At 35.8% G+C, this 17,923-nt stretch overlaps 1 protein-coding gene across 1 annotated transcript in view; it reads right to left on the reverse strand.

The window, feature by feature from the left end:
• Positions 1-17,923, reverse strand: part of UNC13C (unc-13 homolog C) — a 903,686-nt gene that overhangs the window by 648,272 nt on the left and 237,491 nt on the right. The window contains exons 4-6 of the mRNA XM_007935152.2: positions 10,054-10,132; positions 9,000-9,005; positions 7,828-7,899 (exon numbers count right to left, since the gene is read on the reverse strand). Of these exons, the coding sequence (XP_007933343.1) occupies positions 7,828-7,899; positions 9,000-9,005; positions 10,054-10,132 (157 nt within the window). The remainder of the gene's footprint in view (positions 1-7,827; positions 7,900-8,999; positions 9,006-10,053; positions 10,133-17,923) is intronic.

Here is a 17,923-nt window from a genome sequence, read left to right on the forward strand (position 1 = left end):
AAAGGGGAGAGAGAAGAATTAGTAATTAGCAGAATTAGCAGTAAGTCACCCCTTTCAAATTTTTCTAAACATTTCAAGTATTTTATAATGAGTTTTTAAAACTTATGTACTCTGTGACTATAATAAAAATTATGTTCATTATAAAAATAATTTATAAAAATGCAGAAAAGCACTAACATAAAACATAAAAATGATCCTATCTATTTAAAAAAATTTCAAAAACTCAGGCTTTATTTGATACATGTCTTCTCAGTCTATTTTTTAAAATATATAAACAGAATATAAGACTGTTGCAATCAGAAAAACAAAATGAAAAGCTAAACATTATTTTTAGATGGCTTAAATGATTTCAACAAAGAAGGCAATTTTCTAGGGTGGAATACCTTCACACTGATCCACCTTTGTAGTCAAGTACGACCTAAAAACTATACAAGGCAAGGATGCTCACAACTCAAACAAATATTTTGGTGAAGGTATTTATTGCTCCAAGAAACTTAAAATTATTTGTACTAATTTATCACTTTTTGAGCAATTAGGACACTTCAAGGAAATAAATTGCTTTTTTATTCATAATTATATGAGGGAACTAACTTAAGTCCAAGAAATAAAGCAATTCAGCTTCCTGCCAAGAGCAATGACTAGTGTTTATAGATCATCAACATTCTAATTTGCCAACTGTTAATAATTGTAACAAGGACAATGCTTGTGTGCCTCTATTGTTCATAGTTCTTTTTCTGTTTTCCCTAGGACATTAACCAGTAACTTAACTAGTGAAGCTCTGTTTTCCTCCTTATCCTGCATGTTTCTCTCAAGGGATCATGTGACCAAGTCTCTACCTATGCTCCAAAAAAATGCATTTTGATAATTCTAGAGAAAAATTATGGTATGTAATTTGAAGGACCTCTGGTAGCATAGTGCCTAAGGCACTTGACTGCTAACCAGAAGGCTGGAGGTTCAAACCCACCACCACTCCTCAAAAGGAAGGTTGGGCAATCTACTTCCCTAAAGATACTGCCTCGGAAACCCAAGGAGGGATCACTATGAGTCAGGGCCAACTCAATGGTACATAACAATAATAACATGTATTTTGAAGTATTTTCCACATACATGATACATGTTCTTCATTTAAATAAATAAATAAATAAAACCTATTATTTTCTGTCCTGTAGCTATACATTTAACTGTTTCTGGACAAAAGCATCAGAAAGATGTATAGAGAAAAGATTATGTTCAATGTGACCTTAATTTTTTTTTTTATAAACACCAAGACAGAACAAAGTTAGAATGAGTTCCTGAGTATAAAAACAAACATATGTAAAACATTTCCACAACTCAGAATAAGCTATACTCCAACATATGAGTTTATAAACAAACAAATAAACCAAGGGCCCAAATACTCTAATGAGGAATTAGCCCCAACAAGACAATTAGTACACCAAGAAATAAAATTAAAAAAAAAAAAAAATTAAAATCCAAAATAAATGATAAAATATCTATGTTTAGAGATAATATAAGCAACAACTAAAGGACTGGAAACCATCTGGAAGTAACATAACCATAAAAGGACAAAGATACCTAAAAAGCAACCTAAAAGAATATTAACAAATTAAGAGAAGTCATTGAAATGGGGGGTGGGGAGGGACTATAGAAGGGAAGAGTGCTCATAACTCAAACAAATATTTTGGTGAAGGTATTTGTTGCTCTAAGAAACTATAGGCAGGAGATTATAAACAAGATTAGACATAATTTACCTAATTAATTACCTAAGAATTAATGAACTAGAAAATAAATCAGGGAAAATCACTTAGAATATTGTACAGGGGAGTAAATATATTTTTTTAAATGATAGAGACATTGACAAATGGAAAATGGAATAGAAAAGGTTCAGTATAAATTTAGAGTTTTAGATAGAGAAAATATAGATAATGAGGGAGATGTAACATTTGAAAACATAATGGCTGAAGTTTTATCCAAATTAGAGAAAGTTATGAGTCCTTAGACTAAAGTAGTACATATAGATTCTTGAGCATAAATGAAAATAAATCTATAACCTAGACACCCTATAGTGAAACTACAAAATTCCAAAGACAAAGAGAAAAACCTTAAAACTAGAACGAAAGGAAAGACTGCATACAAAGTAATAAAAATTAGATAATTAACTGACTTCTTATAATAAAAAACAAACAGCAGAAGACAGTGGAATAATATAGTGAAAATGCTGATGGAAAATAACTGTCCACTTAGAATTCTATATCCAGCTTAAGAATCATGGCCATAAAAAGTTACCACTTTTATAACCTCATTAAAAAAGTATCCAAATAAGAAAGAGTCTACATTCAAAAAGAAATCTTGGGTTCCAAGAAACAATTTAAACAATGGATGAATATAAATAAATATCAGCTTATATATATTTAACAAACATGCAAAAGTGTTCAGGGCAGTGATAAGAGCTCAAATACACTGTGATTAATGTAAACTGATTGAATGTACCTGTAAAAAGACAAATTCTCAGATAGACTAAAATGTAGCTATGTGCCATTTATGAGATACACAGTAAGATTAAAAGAAAGGGATGGAAAATGATGTGTCAAGAAATATATTAAGCAAATTAAAATAGTATGTTGTTGTTGTTATTTGCCATCGAGTCGGACCCAACTCATGGCGACCCCTCCTTGGGTTTCCGAGGCAGTATCACTACGGAAGTAGATTGCCCCATCTTCCTTCCAAGGAGTGACTGGTGGGTATAGCCATACTAATATACTATGGAATGGATTTCAAGGAAAATGCATTGTCAGAGTTGAGCACAATTATCAGAAAAAGTTGAAGGAAACAATTCATCAGTAACTCAAAGCTTCTGAAAAGTATGTACCCAATAACAACAAAAATATATGTAGGATATTTTAAAAATTGTTCAAGGATAAGCAAACCATAGGTGTGACACAGCTATGACCATTTTTTTTTTTTTTCACTCATGAACATAATTACAAAATCTTAAATAAGTGGAAACATATGGGAAAATTTAGGCCAAGAGTTTTAGTAATTTGCTTAAGGTACTACCAGGTGTTAGCTGGACCAACATCTGTCACGTGAAAGACTGCTATGAAGGATAGGAGAAGGACCAATAGCAATACTTATGAAAAACAATTAACTCTTTAAATTTAGTATTATTGGCACTGATTTCAACACTCCCTGGAAAGGAATATGACCCCAGCTGCAAAGGTGACAGAGAGACGAGAATGAGCAGATAGTCTAAATACGTGATGGCAAGTCTCTGGTCCCACTGCCCTGACAGCCACCTTCTTTGCCTGGCATAAAGAGAAAAGGGGACTGGGAAGAGATTGACTAAGCAAAGGACTTTTTATATAAGGTATTTATTTTATCTCACAATCTGTGAGGTTATTATTTACTTTCTTTTTATAGATGACGCAAACATGTCTCAGGGAGATGAAGAACAATGATAAGGAACAAGTTCTCATCATTAGTCAGTGGTGGAGGTTAGATTCAAATTCAGTTCCACATCACTTCAATACTTCTCCTTGTGGTCTGAAGGGGTTTCTTTTCTTGGGCAAGGAGTCTAGAGTACTGTAGCTTCCTAACTGAACTTCAAATATCACACAGATATTTTGACCTGCTTTCTTCTTCCATGTTACCTTTTCAGTGCCATGCTAGGAATAGGGTCCAGGTAAGGACTCCTGCTTACTCCTTAATCTACATCATATAGGTCCTTTTATTTGGCCTGAACCCTGTTACTGGGAGAAGGTACAGTTCCTTTCAGACAAACCACCTTTGCTGAGAATTGACTTTCTGGAAGTCTGCCATTAGATCAGCCCTCCTAAACATTTCCATCAACTCAAGTAGAAGAAAAAATGTTCTAGAAATCTTAGACTTTGCTCTACTTGAGTGTCCCATAATCCTTGTCTGAGGCTGCCTTAAATACCCCTGCCTGCTAGAAGTTTCCACTATGCCCTGTAGCAACGGTATGTATAACCCTCCTCTCACGATTGTATAAGTCTCATGAAGGTGGGAATTTTAGCCTTCATTTTTATCCTAATGTTTCTGAAACAATATCTGACACACAGAAGGTATTCAATAAATATATGTTGAATTACTGAATGAATCCACTTTGATTCTACCCCTGGGAAACTATTTCTCTATGAAAGCAAACACAAAGCTAGACAGATTGTTGTTACTATATTTGGATACTAGATTGCTTATCCCTTCTTATGTTATTAAGCCAGAGGGAAATTTTCAGAAACCATAGCCTTTACTAACTTGAGGTCCTTAATCAACCCCGATAGCAGTTCTTGGGTGGGTTTGAATTTGTGCTGCATGAGGGCACCTCGCAGTACTTCAACAACTGCCAGCACACTGTTAATGGAGCCAGTGCTGACTGGCCCACTGTCAACCTGCATTAGACTTTGGAGCCTTCTCCTTCATTGAAAGAGATGAATGACTTCTTTAACCATTTATCTCTTTAATTAAAATAGAAGTGCTATCTTTTGATATTATCTACATGGGCAATTCATTTTCTTTCATGTTAGAGTAAATACTTCATGCTTTCAGATCAAGGGTGCGTAGGAAGACTTTCAGCACCAGGAAGTAGAAATTATTTGCTTCAGCATTCAAATTAGTTACCCATATAATGAATGAATGTGGCAGCTTGTCAAGAATGTCATTTACTATGGCTGTTTAAGTCATATTTCATTTACTTTTTTGAGACATGGTCCCTGGGGAAATGGGTTTTATGAGCTTTAGGGGGAATTGATGGACTCTATTTGTCTACCAACACCCACACAACAAGTCTTTTACTCAAGTTTTCTGAAACTAAGGAAGTGATATTTTTAAGTTGCTGAAAAGTAAATCAATAGTTAATTAAATCATAAAGTGAGACTCTGTTCCCTATTCAGGTTCTCAGAAAATGAAGTAACATTCCATTCATTTCTACTGCTTTTCTGTTAACTTTTTATAAGAAAGAGTATTTATGGTGCAAACCAAATACTATATATTAAAATATAAGAAAGGGACAGTGTAGGTGGAGGAGTTGATCAGTAAAAAGTCTTGATTGTGGATAAATTATTTCTTCTCACAGGTGCAAATTATTCAACAAGGAAATTAAGCACAGGCTTACTTGTGCTTACTAATCTGCAGTGAACAATTTCACATGCAGTGAACAGTTTCACATTAGTTCACTAATTAGTAAACACAAGTAAGCCCATGCTTCCCTTGCCTACTGGGTACTCTGTCCTTGTCAGGGATTGTATATCTGAACAGACTGATTCTATAGGAAGGAACTGTGGAGTTGGGAGAGAGATGGTGTCAACCACACCTAGAAGCAGAATCTTTGATATGATGAAAAAATGTGAAAATAGTCACCACAGATTAGTAAATAAGAGCAAATAAGTTCATTCTTACCTTGCTTATTGGGGAATCTGACACTGTCTTCAAAAGCAAAAGACTAGATAGTTGGAGATTCAGCAAGCAATGTGGGACTTCCTTATGTACCAGAAGATGTCTACTTCCTCTGTATACAAATCACACTCAAAATATTACATGGTGTCATAACACTAATACCATGTAGGTCTGGGAAAGCAGCCACATTTGTTATCCCATGGCGCAATAGAAAATGCTTTAACTTGCTATGGCACCTGGATATTTACAGATGTGTCTGGAGGTGGGTGGCAGCTTGCTATTAGAGAAGCATAGGGAAGCTTGACTTTTTAAGGAAATATCATAATGACAGGAAGAAGAGGATAACAAATGTAAATCCCTTTGCAGTCAAGTCAATTCCAATGCAAAGGACCCTATAGGACAGGGTAGAACTGCCCTACTAGGTTTCCAAAGCTGTAAGCTTTACAGAAGCAGACTGCCATATCTCTCTGCTGCAGAGCAGCTGGTGGGTTACAACTGCCAACTTTTGGTCAGCAGCTGAGTGCTTAACGACTGCACCACCCAGGGTCCTTCAGAAATGTAAATAATGGTGTTTAAATGTCAAATGTATTGAAAGTTGAAACAAGTAATGTAACATTGTTGGCAAATGGTTTATTCTCTAAGAATGATGAAGCTACCAAAATTGGGGTAAACCCAAACCTACTGTCTTTGAGTTGATTCTGACTGATTCTAATAGTGACTCTTTAGGACAGAGTAGAACTGCCCCATAGGGTTTCCAAGGCTGTAAATCTTTATGGAAGAAGACTGTTTCATCTTTCTCCCAGGAGTGGCTGGTGGGTTCAAATCATTGACATTTTGGTTCATAGCCAAATGCTTTAACCACTACACCACCGGATCTCCTAAAATTGGGGTAAAACCAAACCAAACCTACTGCCATCTGGTGGATCCCAACTCATAGTGGCCCCCTTTGGGTTTCCGAGGAAATAAAACTTTATAGAAGTAGATTGCCTACTCTTCCTTCCATGGAGTGGCTGGTGGGTTTGAACTTCCAACCTTCTGGTTAGCAGTCAAAATGCCTTAGGCACTATGACATCAGAGCTCCTTAAAATTGGGGTAGGTAGGACATATTGATTGCCATAGGGGAGGACACAGATAAATGGTCCTGAGCAACATCCCTGAAAGAGGGTCTGTACAGGACAGAGTTATCAATAAACAGCATGCATAGCACAATAAGAAAAAAAAAAATTCTCATCCCAGGCCATACCTGAGGTCAATTAAATAAGTCTCTGGGATTAAGACCAAAGCACCAGCATGTTTTAAACTCCCTCGGGTGATTTTATGAGCCAAATTTAAGAATCCTTGGTTTAGATATTTGCAGCCTACTTGTATTTTCTAGATGATCCCTGGTAGGGCAGTGGTTAAAGTGCTTGGCTACTAACCAAAAAGTCAGTGGTACAGAATCCCCTAGGATTCCCCAGCAGTCTGTCTTTATAAAGATTACAGTCTTGGGAACTGTGTGGGACAGTTGTACACAGTCCTACAGAGTCACTGTGAGTCAGATTTGACTTGCTGGCAGTAGGTTTGGTATCTTATAATCACACTGGTTCATTCATTCAACAAGTATTTACGGAATATCTGCCTCATGACAAGCAACCAGGATGAAAATAAGAACAGTTCTTTAACAAGAACAGGAAACAAGATAGCACTACACTTAACAATATCAGAGTCTAAAAAGAAACGTTTATGCAAAAATCATCAAACGGTAAAACCATACAAATAATAAGAACAGCAGCTCATATTTATTGTTTATTATATCCACCCTATGTTGAGTATTATTTATGTATCCATTCCCCTAATCTTCAAAGATTTATTATTTCCTCCCCTTTATTGATCTGAGAACTCAGAGCAAGTTGCCTGCCTGATATAACACTCACTGTTAATTAAGTAGTATAGATGGGATTTGCACCAAGGAGCCTTCAGTCTTAACCACACTATACACTATGAAAGTCATGATTAAATTCTATAAAATCTCAGAAGAGGAGATTAATATTTCAACTAGAACTGGAAAAAGGAGTTTAGGGAAAGCCTTATAAAGTAACTGAACCTTAAACTGGGTCTTAAAAAAATCTGCAGAATTTCTTTCAGAGGGAGAATAAAAGATAAGCTCTACCAGGATGGAGCAGCATTTCTTAAGATGGGAAGGTGCATGCATATTTGAGGAGCAGAAAATGATTTGTTAGATAGGGAAGCTGAAGCCCTAAGGAAGTATGTTAAGGTATCAGGCTTTCTACCCTGTTCCAAGTTATTCCTAGGTCATTGGAATGAACATTAAAAATGAGTAGCTCAAGAAGTGTCATTTTTACCCTGTGATTATCATCAGTAGTAATCAGTTACTAATGATAGTGATAATACATAGTTGATAATTAGCACTGTACCTACCAGTTCCTCATTGTTTAGTGATGTCCTAATCACCATAGCCAAAGAGAGTCCAGATTTCCGGGCAGCCAGGGTCTAAAACAGAATTATGAATTATTGGTACATAAGAGGCTACCATGGGCAAACTGCTCAGAGGAATGTCAATATGTAATCATGACAATTACTGTTTATGTGGTAGTCAGTAAGGATTGACTTACCTGCCATTTCTGCTATAAGTTGTAAAAGGTCCTTAGGTTATCAAACTCAACACTTACATTTTACAGATGAGAAAATTGAGGTCCAAGAAGGAAAAATGACCAGTTTCAGAGCTACCAAGAGGCTTCTAGAACTTTTTTCTCAAGGTAGTCATGAGCATATTCCTTCATAAACCATAATCACTGATACCTGACCTGTGTAATGGTCTGAATCACAATTGATATTAGATACTGTTTGAATTGTTCACAGCTCCCTAGAATATTCTTCCATAACTGCAAGGATATTTCCTTCCAAGTGACCATTCTGTGTATGGAGAATCATGTTACTCAGATTTATTTTCTTCACTCATGCTAGTGATTTAGGTGATTTCAACTCAAGAAAATTTAGTTTTCCATCTATAAAATAGAACCATTATCATCTGCTCCTACTTGAGATATCTGAAATAAAATAAACTTGGAAATGCTGTAGAGAACTTTGGAAAAAAGATCAATATGAGAATGTTAAATCTGCATCCCATTTAAGAGAGAAGCGAGGTCAACATGGAAAATACAGTCCTAATCAGCTCTACTCACATCTGGTTATGAATATTATCTTCTAGGGGCTAAAGGTCAGGTACTCAGATAAAATTAAGCACATGTCTAAGTAAGGAAGTCACTCTTCACCCATTTACACCCCTTCCATGTAAACCTGTAGAGAGATTATCTTCAAGGGTTTAAAGATGATCTTTCATCTCTGACAAATATTGTCCCTAAAATAATGTCTGTATCTTATTTTATTCTGTCATTTGTACCTAATGTATATATAATTTGATCTGTTTTTCACATTGAACTGTATGTTAGATTCTTGAAGAACCAAATTTCTTATTATTATATGTCTTTTATTTTCATTTTCCCATCTTGCCTTCTTATAGCCTATTAATATATGGAGTGTGCATTTGAGAGATGGACAAATATTAATTGAACAAATTAAAAACCACTTACCATGGCCTGAAGATTCCAGGAGTGAGAGGAAACAGAGTATAAATAATTAGATATATCAAAATGGGAAAAGAACATAATGATGTTAGGTAAGCATAACATGTTAAAATAAATGTCCATATTATAATGGCAGGAATCTGAGCTAATTATACAGACATATCATTCTTTCAGTCTAAACATCAAAATAGTATTTTTCTTCATTTAAATCCAAAGTGATGACCTTCAGACAAAGATTTTCTTAGCAAAATTTAAAAATGCTGATAATAAATTATGCACATTGTTGCTAAAAGGGATATTTCTGTTTCCCTGGGGAAACAGTACATTAGTCATGCTATAAACTATTAAGAATATGCATACAGAATAAAGGGAAGACACTTGAGATGATGGAAAAACAATACTAATTTTTTTCATGCTGATGGCTATTTGTTTTCACAATCTAGTACATTTCATCATCAATGCTTTGAATCTCTAGGTGACTCCCAGGGTACTTCATTATAGGAGAGTTTGAGTTCAAAGTTATGTTATATCCAGGACTAATATAAGTTGTAATGACTTGGAAACGTGGGGAGTTTAGATGGTGGTATAGCTTATTAATTTGGCTAGACTGGATCTTAATATAAAGGAATGAATACTTGATTAATATCTGCTTGCATTATAAAGTATTTAATATGTCTACTGGGTTAAGGTGAGGAAGTTCAATCAAGCCTTAAACTTTCGAAATTAAACTAGTGGTCATTTATAACACTGAACATATCAAAGCCTAGTTGCAGCAGCTTACTTAGCCTGCTGTGTGATTCTTTTTTGCTCAATTATAGGGTCATTTTAACTAAATTTGTAATTTCAACTAATATCAAAAGCTGTTACAAGGTTAGAGTTATTTCCTCTACCTAATAGGTTTTAAAGACATAATAAATCTTACACTTGGTAGAATCTGACCTCTTATGTTTTATTCTATGAAATGCATACAGGCTAGACAGTTAAAGAGAAAGACAATATAACATAACAATAGAGAAAAAGACAACACATGCAATCAAAGAACATTAAACAGAAAGCTTACCACATCTCGTACAATAGGCAATGTTTTTTTCTTACGGAGATCTGGCATACTGTCAATACCATAAAGTCCTCTCCCAGCCCTGTCAGGCAAAAAAGATAACTTCAATGGGTAAAATGACTTCATGCAAGAGAAAAACTCACTTTTCATAGTATATACCACAAACAAACAAACTCATTGCCATGGAGTGGATTCTAATTCATCATGATCCTATAGAACAGAGTAGCAATACCCCACTGGATTTTCAAGGTATAAACCTAACCAAAGCAGAATGTCACCACATTTTTCCCACAAAGCAGCTGGTGGGTTAGAACTGCCAACTTTTTTTTCACAGCCAAGCACTTTAACCATCGTGCTATCAAGACTCATTTTCATAGTCCTATGAATACATTTAAATGGGTACCATGGTTTTCAACTACTTCATAAAGTACCAAAAATCTAAGGCTTTAGGAGCTTTCCCAATATGGGGAGAAGACACTAGCTACTACATCTAGTGCTCACTTTACTTCTTGGAAAGTTCCATACATTGAAACTTTAAGGTATAGGTGGCTTGGCATGATTCATAGTTTTTATGTCAGAGGCACATAGAAGGGGACAAAAATTGCTAGCTATCTGGAATTAAGGACTTCTAAGAGAAAATAAGGCCAAGCTATTTTTTAGTGCATATTTGGTCTGTCTGCAATGGCAATGAAATTGCCTTTAATATAAAACACAATTTTTGGGGTCGCATCTATACAGATTAAACTTCAAATGGCATCTCAAGGAAGCAGGAACAAATTAAAAACATTAGTGATTACATTTAAACCAGAAATTTCACTTATTTGAATTTATCCCATAATAAACACATAGGATTAAAATAATACGTAGTACATCAATGCAACATTTTTTGGAAATAACAAAAAAAAGTTATTATGTTACCTAAATATTTATGAATATAACATTGAGGAAATGAATTATAGTATAGAATATAATGGAAAAACTCAATTATTAAAGTCAACAATATAAATATATATGCATAGATATACACATGTTAAATGAAAATAGCAAGTTTGCATATTAGTAAGTGTAGTATGAACATATATATATATTTTTTTTTTTGTGTGTGTGTGTGTGTTTATATAAGCACAGATAATAAGTACAAGGATATTCATCATATTGAACCACATTCCCTCTGTGGAAGGAAAAAGGGTGAGAGAAAAGAGAAGATCAGATATGGATAGGCAAATGGGAAGGTTTGGCAGACGATATTCCTACATATATATTTGTATGTGCTATAAAAATGTCCATATTCAGTTTAAACCTTGTAGGAGGCAAAGTTAGGATAACTTCATAGCCACAAATAAGAACCATGAGGGAGTGTGTCACTAGGCCTGCAGGCTGGTGACTGTGGTCTTAGGGACATCAAGCTTAAACGGCACAACATGGTATATAAAAATATTGTTCTACATCTTACTTTGGTGAGTAGTAAATGCGATCTTAAAAGCTTGTGAGCAGCTATGTATGATGCAACTATTGGTGTCTCCCCATCCAGAGCAAAGAAAAATGAAGAAAATCAAAGATGCATGGAAATTAGTTAACCCAAAGGACTAATGGATCATAAGAACCTCAGCCTATATGACCTTGAGATCAGAACTAGATGGTGCCCAGCTACCAATGGCAACCACTCAGAAAGGGATTGATATTGGAGATCCTGGATAGAATGGGAGTAAAATTTGGAACAAAACACAAAATCATAAAAAAAAAAAAACAGTCTAACTGATCTGATAGAGACTGGTGAAACCACTGAGACTGTTGCCCTTGGTCTCCTTTCAGGCCTGCAATTGAACTCACTCCTGGGCTTAACTCTCAGCCAAAAGATAGGCCTATGAGCTGAACACCTACACCAGAGAGATGCACTCCAGGAAACAATCAACCATGGGAGATCAGAAGGACAGCATTTGCACAAAGAGAAAGATAGGCAAGAATGCATAGGCAAGGACATAGGGAAGGGGTAACCACAGGGAGGAAGTGAGAAGCTAGCTATTACACTGTGGGGAATGTAACGAGTACCATAAAGAAAAAAAAAAAAAAAGGACTGATTATTCTATAAATATACTGTTCAGTGTTTTTTATAATGTTGTTGTTGTTAACTGTCAACAAGGTGGATTCTGTGTATAATAATTTGATCCTTGTGCAAACCTCATAATAGCAGGTATCCTTGAGCCCATTGTTGGAGGTACTATGTCAATCCATCTCTTGAGGGGTTTCCTCTTTTTTGCTGACCCTCTACTCTACCAAGCATGATGTCCTGCTCCAGGGACTAACTAAAAAACTAACTCACTCACTGCCATCAAGTTGGACCAACTCATAGTGACCCCTCCTTGGGTTTCCGAGGTGGTATCACTACGGAAGTAGATTGCCCAACCTTCCTTCAGAGGAGTGGCTGGTGGGTTTGAACTGCCTGCCTTCTGGTTAGCAGTCAAATGCCTTAGGCACTATGCTGCCAGAGCTCCTCTCTAGGGAGTGGTCTCTCCTAATAATATGTTCAAAGTAAGCGAGATGAAGTCTTGCCATCCTCCTGCTTAGGGAGCATTCAGACCGTCCTTCTAAGACAGATTTGTTCATTCTTTTAGCAGTCCATGGTATATCAAATATTTCTTTGCCAAACCATAATTTAAATGAGTCAATTCTTCTTCTATCTTCCTTTTTTCATTGTCCAGCTTTCAAATGCACATGAGGCAATTGAAAATACCATGGCTTGAGTCAGGCGCACCTTATTCTTCAAAATGATATTTTTTATTTTTAACACTTTAAAGTGCTCTTTTTTTAGTAGATTTAACCAATGCAATATGTCACTTGATTTCTTGATAGCTGCTTCCATAGGCACTGTTTTTGATGTAAAATGAAATCCTTGACAACTTCCATATTTTCTCCATTTATCATGATGTTGCTAATTGGCTGTGAGGACTTTCATTTTCTTTCTGTTGAAGTGTAGTTCATTCTGAAGGCTGCAGTCTTTATCTTCAGCAGTAAGTGCTTCAAGACATTGGTGTATCACAGATTGTTAATGAGTCTTCCTCTAATTCTGTTACCTTATAGTACTTCATATATTCTGCCTTCTTGGGTTATTTGCTCAGCATGTAGATTGAATAAGTCTGGTGAAAGCATATAACCCTGCCACTATCTTTTCTGATTTTAACCATGCAGCATTCCGTTATGTTTGAACAACTGCTTGAACATAAGTATGAGTTTCAGAATTCCTATTCTTTGCAATATTATCCAAAATTTGCTGTGAGTCACAGAGTTGAATGTTTTTGCATAGTTAACAAAACACAGGTAGACTTCTTTCTGTTATTCTGTTTCTAGCCAAGACCATCTGACGTCAGAAATGATATCTGCTGTTCCACGTCCTCTTCTGAGCCCAGGTTGAATTTCTAGCAGTTTCCTGTTGATGTATGGTTGTAGTCGCTTTTGAATTATCTTCAGCAAAATTTTGCTTGTATGTGATATTGTTCAATGATATTGTTGATACAATAATGACATTGTCGAATAATCCACATTCCATTATATAATCTTTCTTTGGAACAGACATATATACAGATCTTTTCCAGTCAGTTAGCTCTGCAGCTGTCTTCCAAATTTCATGGCATAGATGGGTGAATACTTTCAGTGTTGAACCGTTAGTTGAAACATCTCAACTGAAATTCTGTTAATTTCTGGAAACTTGCTTTTTTTTTTTTTTTTTTGCCAATGCCTTCAGTGCAGCTGGACCTCTTCCTTCAGTTGTGTCAGTTCTTGATCACATGTTGCTTCCTGAAGTGGTTGAATTCCAAGCAATTTTTTGTGGTACAATGATTTTGTGTGCTCTTTTCATCTTCTTTTGATGCTTCTTGCTTCCTGGATCATTCAATATTTTGCCTATAGAATCTTACAATATTGCAACTCAAGGCTTGATTTTTTTCTTCAGTTCTTTTAGCTTGATAACTGCCAAGAGTGTTCTTCTCTTTTGGTTTTCTAATCCAAGTCTTTGCACATTTCATAATACTTTCTCTTCTCAAGCTGCCCTTTGAAATCTTATGTTCAGCTCTTATATTTCATAATTTCTTCCATTTGCTTTAGCTACTGTATGTTCAAGAGCAATTTTTATAGCCTCTTCTGACATCCATTTTGGGTCTACTCTTTCTTTCCTATCTTTTTAATGATCTTTTTCTTTCTTCATTTATGATAGCCTTAATGTCATGCCACTACTCTTCAGGTCTTCAGTCGTTAGTGTTTAGTACATCAAATCTATGCTTGGGATGATGGTCTAAAATTCAAGTGGGTTACACTCAAGGTTGTATTTTGACTCTCATGGACTTGTTTTGATTTTCCCTAGCTTCAATTTAGACTTCCATAAGAGAAAGTGATGATCTTTTCCAGAGTTGGCCCTTGCCCTTATTCTGACTGATGATATTGAGTTTCTCTATCATTTATTTCCACAGATGCAGTTGATTTTTCTCCTGTATATTCCATATGGGATCTCTGGTGGCATAGTGCCTAAGGCATTTGACTGCTAACCAAGAGGCTGGTGGTTCCAACCCACCAGCCACTCCTCGGAAGGTATGTATGTACAATTGTCATTTGTATTGTTGAAAATGGTGTTTCTGATGAATATGTCATTGGTCTTGCAGAATTTTACCATGTGATGTCTGACATTGTTGTATCATAAAGATCATATTTCCGAAAACTAGTCTTTCTTCTTCTTTGTTTCCAACTTTCACATTTCATTCACAAGTAATTATCAATGCATATTGATTGCATGTTTCAACTATTCCAGACAGCAAAAGTTAATAAAAATATTTAATTTTTCATCTTTGACATTAGTGGCTGGTGCATAAATTTGAATAATAGTCATATTACTGGTCTTCCTTGTAGATGTGTGCATTATATCGTATTACTGATAGTGTTGTACTTCAGGATAGAATTTGAAATGTTCTTTATGATGGTGAATGTGATGCCATTCCTCTTCAATTTGTCCACCACTCATCTAGCAGTTTGTTGTACTGTCTGCATGTTGCTATGATGCTGGAAGCTATGCTAGTGTTTCAAATGCCATCAGAGTCGCCCATGGTGAACAGGTTTCAGTGAAGCTTCCAGACTAAGATAGACTAACAAGAAGAATACGGAAATCTACTTTAAAAAAAATGGCCAGTGAACACCCTATGTATAGCAGCAGAACAGTGTCTGATATAGTGCCAGAAGATGAGCCCCTCACGTGCAAAGACACTTAAAATATGACTAGTAAAGAATGGCCTTCTCAAACTAGCCAAACCAAACCAAACTCAATGTCATTGAGTCAATTCTGACTCATAGCAACCCTTATTGGGTTTCCAAGGCTATAATTCTTTATGAAAGCAGACTGCCTTATCTTTCTTCCATGGAGCTGGTTGTCGGTTCAAGCCATCCACCTTTGGGTTAGCAGCCAAATGCCTTAATCATTACACCACCAGAGCTTCTTTTCCTCAAAGTAGAGTTGAGCTTAAATGATGTGGATAGAGTAAAGCTTTTTGAAACTTTACCTAGTTATGTGGCATGACTCAAAATGGTAAGAAACAGCTTCAAATATCCATTAGTAATTGGAATGTTGAATGTATGAAGTATTCTCAAAAATGGAAAACAAACAAACAACAAGAACAACAAAAACTCTGCTATTGAGTCAATTCCAACGTATAGTGACCCCCACTGGGTTTCTGAGGTGGTAAAATCTTTACAGAAGTAGATTGCTCATCTTCTTTCCATGGAGCAACTGGTGGGTTTGAACCATTAACTTTCTGGTTAGCATTCAAACACCTTAGGCACTGCTCCACAAGAGCTAATCAAGGAAATTTGGAAGTCATCAGAAATGAAATGGAGTCAATGAAAATCAATAGACTAGGCATTAGTACAATGAAATGGACTGGTATCGGCCATTTTGAATTGGACAATCATATAATCTACTATAGGAGCTCTGGTAGCATAGTGCCTAAGTCACTTGACTGCTAGCCAGAAGGCTGGCGGTTCAACCCCACCAGCCACTCCTCAGAAGGAAGATGGGGCAATCTACTTCCATAGTTATACTGCCTCGGAAACCCAAAGAGGGGTCGATATGAGTCAGGTCCGACTCGACGGCACATAACAACAACAACAACAATAAGCTACTACATTGAGAAGTTTTATAATGAGCATGTGCCATTTTTCCAATTTCCAAATAATATAAAAAGATATATTATTATATCTTTATGTTTCTTAAAAATAAGCTTAATAAATTATATGTGATTTTTTTATTGTGTCTTGTGCAGTCATTTTATACAACCAAGAAGTTGTTAAAATCACTGTTGTGAGCTTCTCTTCATTCCACTTGAACTACAAACTTCTTCCTGGTCAGCTTAATTACCATGAACAAAACAATTCCTGCCTTGAGGTTCTGGCTGGACAGCTCTGCCATTGAAACAGTTTACAACAGTCAATAGGGTTGTTAGCATTTTAAATTCCAATTTTCCACTGGCCACAGAGATGGCCTCTAAGTTGTTTTTTCCCAGTTTAATAATGGCAAAGTTTTTACTTTATTGGCTTTTTCTTAGTATACATGGTCTTAATGCCAACACTTCTTGCTGAATGTATTACTAGCTTAGTGATCTTGGATAACTCACTAAATCCATCATGCAAATCATGTAAAAGAGTAATAAAAGCAAAATAGTAAAAAGATAAAACAGTAATGAATAAGTAGTACTAATACTGTGCTCTATATGTGTGTAGATTAGTATCAAATGCAGTAATAAATATGAAAATATTAAAATCCTTACACATGTGTAAAGAGCATGTCAATGACGAATGAATTATATTTACAGTTATGTACCTCAACTAAAATTTTTCAATAATTTAGATCATAGGACATAGGGAAAAGTAAACATAGGACAAAGTTCAAGATTGAGGAAAGAAAGAAAAGAGGGGAAGGAGAGAAGGAAAATGAGAGGAGACTGGGTGTTGGGGAAAGAGGACATTCTGTGACAAAGAAGTTAATATGGTTTTCCACTTTGCCCAGAACAATGTCAGTTGTACTCTCTAGGCCAAGGGCTGTGATAGTCACAGTGATCGTAAATGTTCAAGAATTAGTTTGCAAAAAAAGAATCATTGCTAACATGCTCTTCTGAACCACCAGAAACTAGTGTGGGAAAAGAGCAAACAAAGAAAGGGCAATGATCTTGGCTTCTTACTTTTCAACTCCATCTTCAAAAAGTGTATCAACTTCTCCATCAGCATTATTTCTTCCTTCCCTACTATCCTCTTCCCAGATTCCTGCTCCCCACCCCCATTCTAAAACATCAAATACTTGGGAATAGAGCTGTGTGAGTGGGTTTCTGGGAGTTCTCCAATTCATTTGTTCCAATCTTAAGTTCTTATTCCAAGTCTTTCATACTGTCTCTCCTCTGCAAATAGAACTGGTAATGACATAACCCACCCACCCACTGCCATTTAGTCAATTCCAACTCATAGCAACCCCCATAGGGTCTCCAAGGCTGTAAATCTTTACAGAAGCAGACTGCCTAATCATTTGCCTGTGGAGCAGCTAGTGGGTTTGAAGCACCAATCTTTTGGTTAGCAGCTCAATGTCTTAACCACTATGACACCAGATCTCTTTAATAATGACATAAAGTGAATATGAATACATGTCCTTCCATTATATGACAATCATTCTAACTGGCTTACTTCAACTGTTTTGAAATGTTTTGATTCCTAAAACAATGTGACTTTCACAGCTATGTAAAGAAATAATTTTAGTTGAGATAATGTTTAAGAAGTGATTTATAAACTGCAAAGTGTTACAGAAATGAGTTGTGCATTTTCTTCATGTCAATAATGATGTATTACTTTTCCT

This window comes from Orycteropus afer, unplaced genomic scaffold, assembly GCF_000298275.1.
Source record: "Orycteropus afer afer isolate SDZICR_OR568_19922 unplaced genomic scaffold, OryAfe1.0 scaffold00026, whole genome shotgun sequence".
Classification (NCBI taxonomy): Eukaryota; Metazoa; Chordata; class Mammalia; order Tubulidentata; family Orycteropodidae; genus Orycteropus; species Orycteropus afer.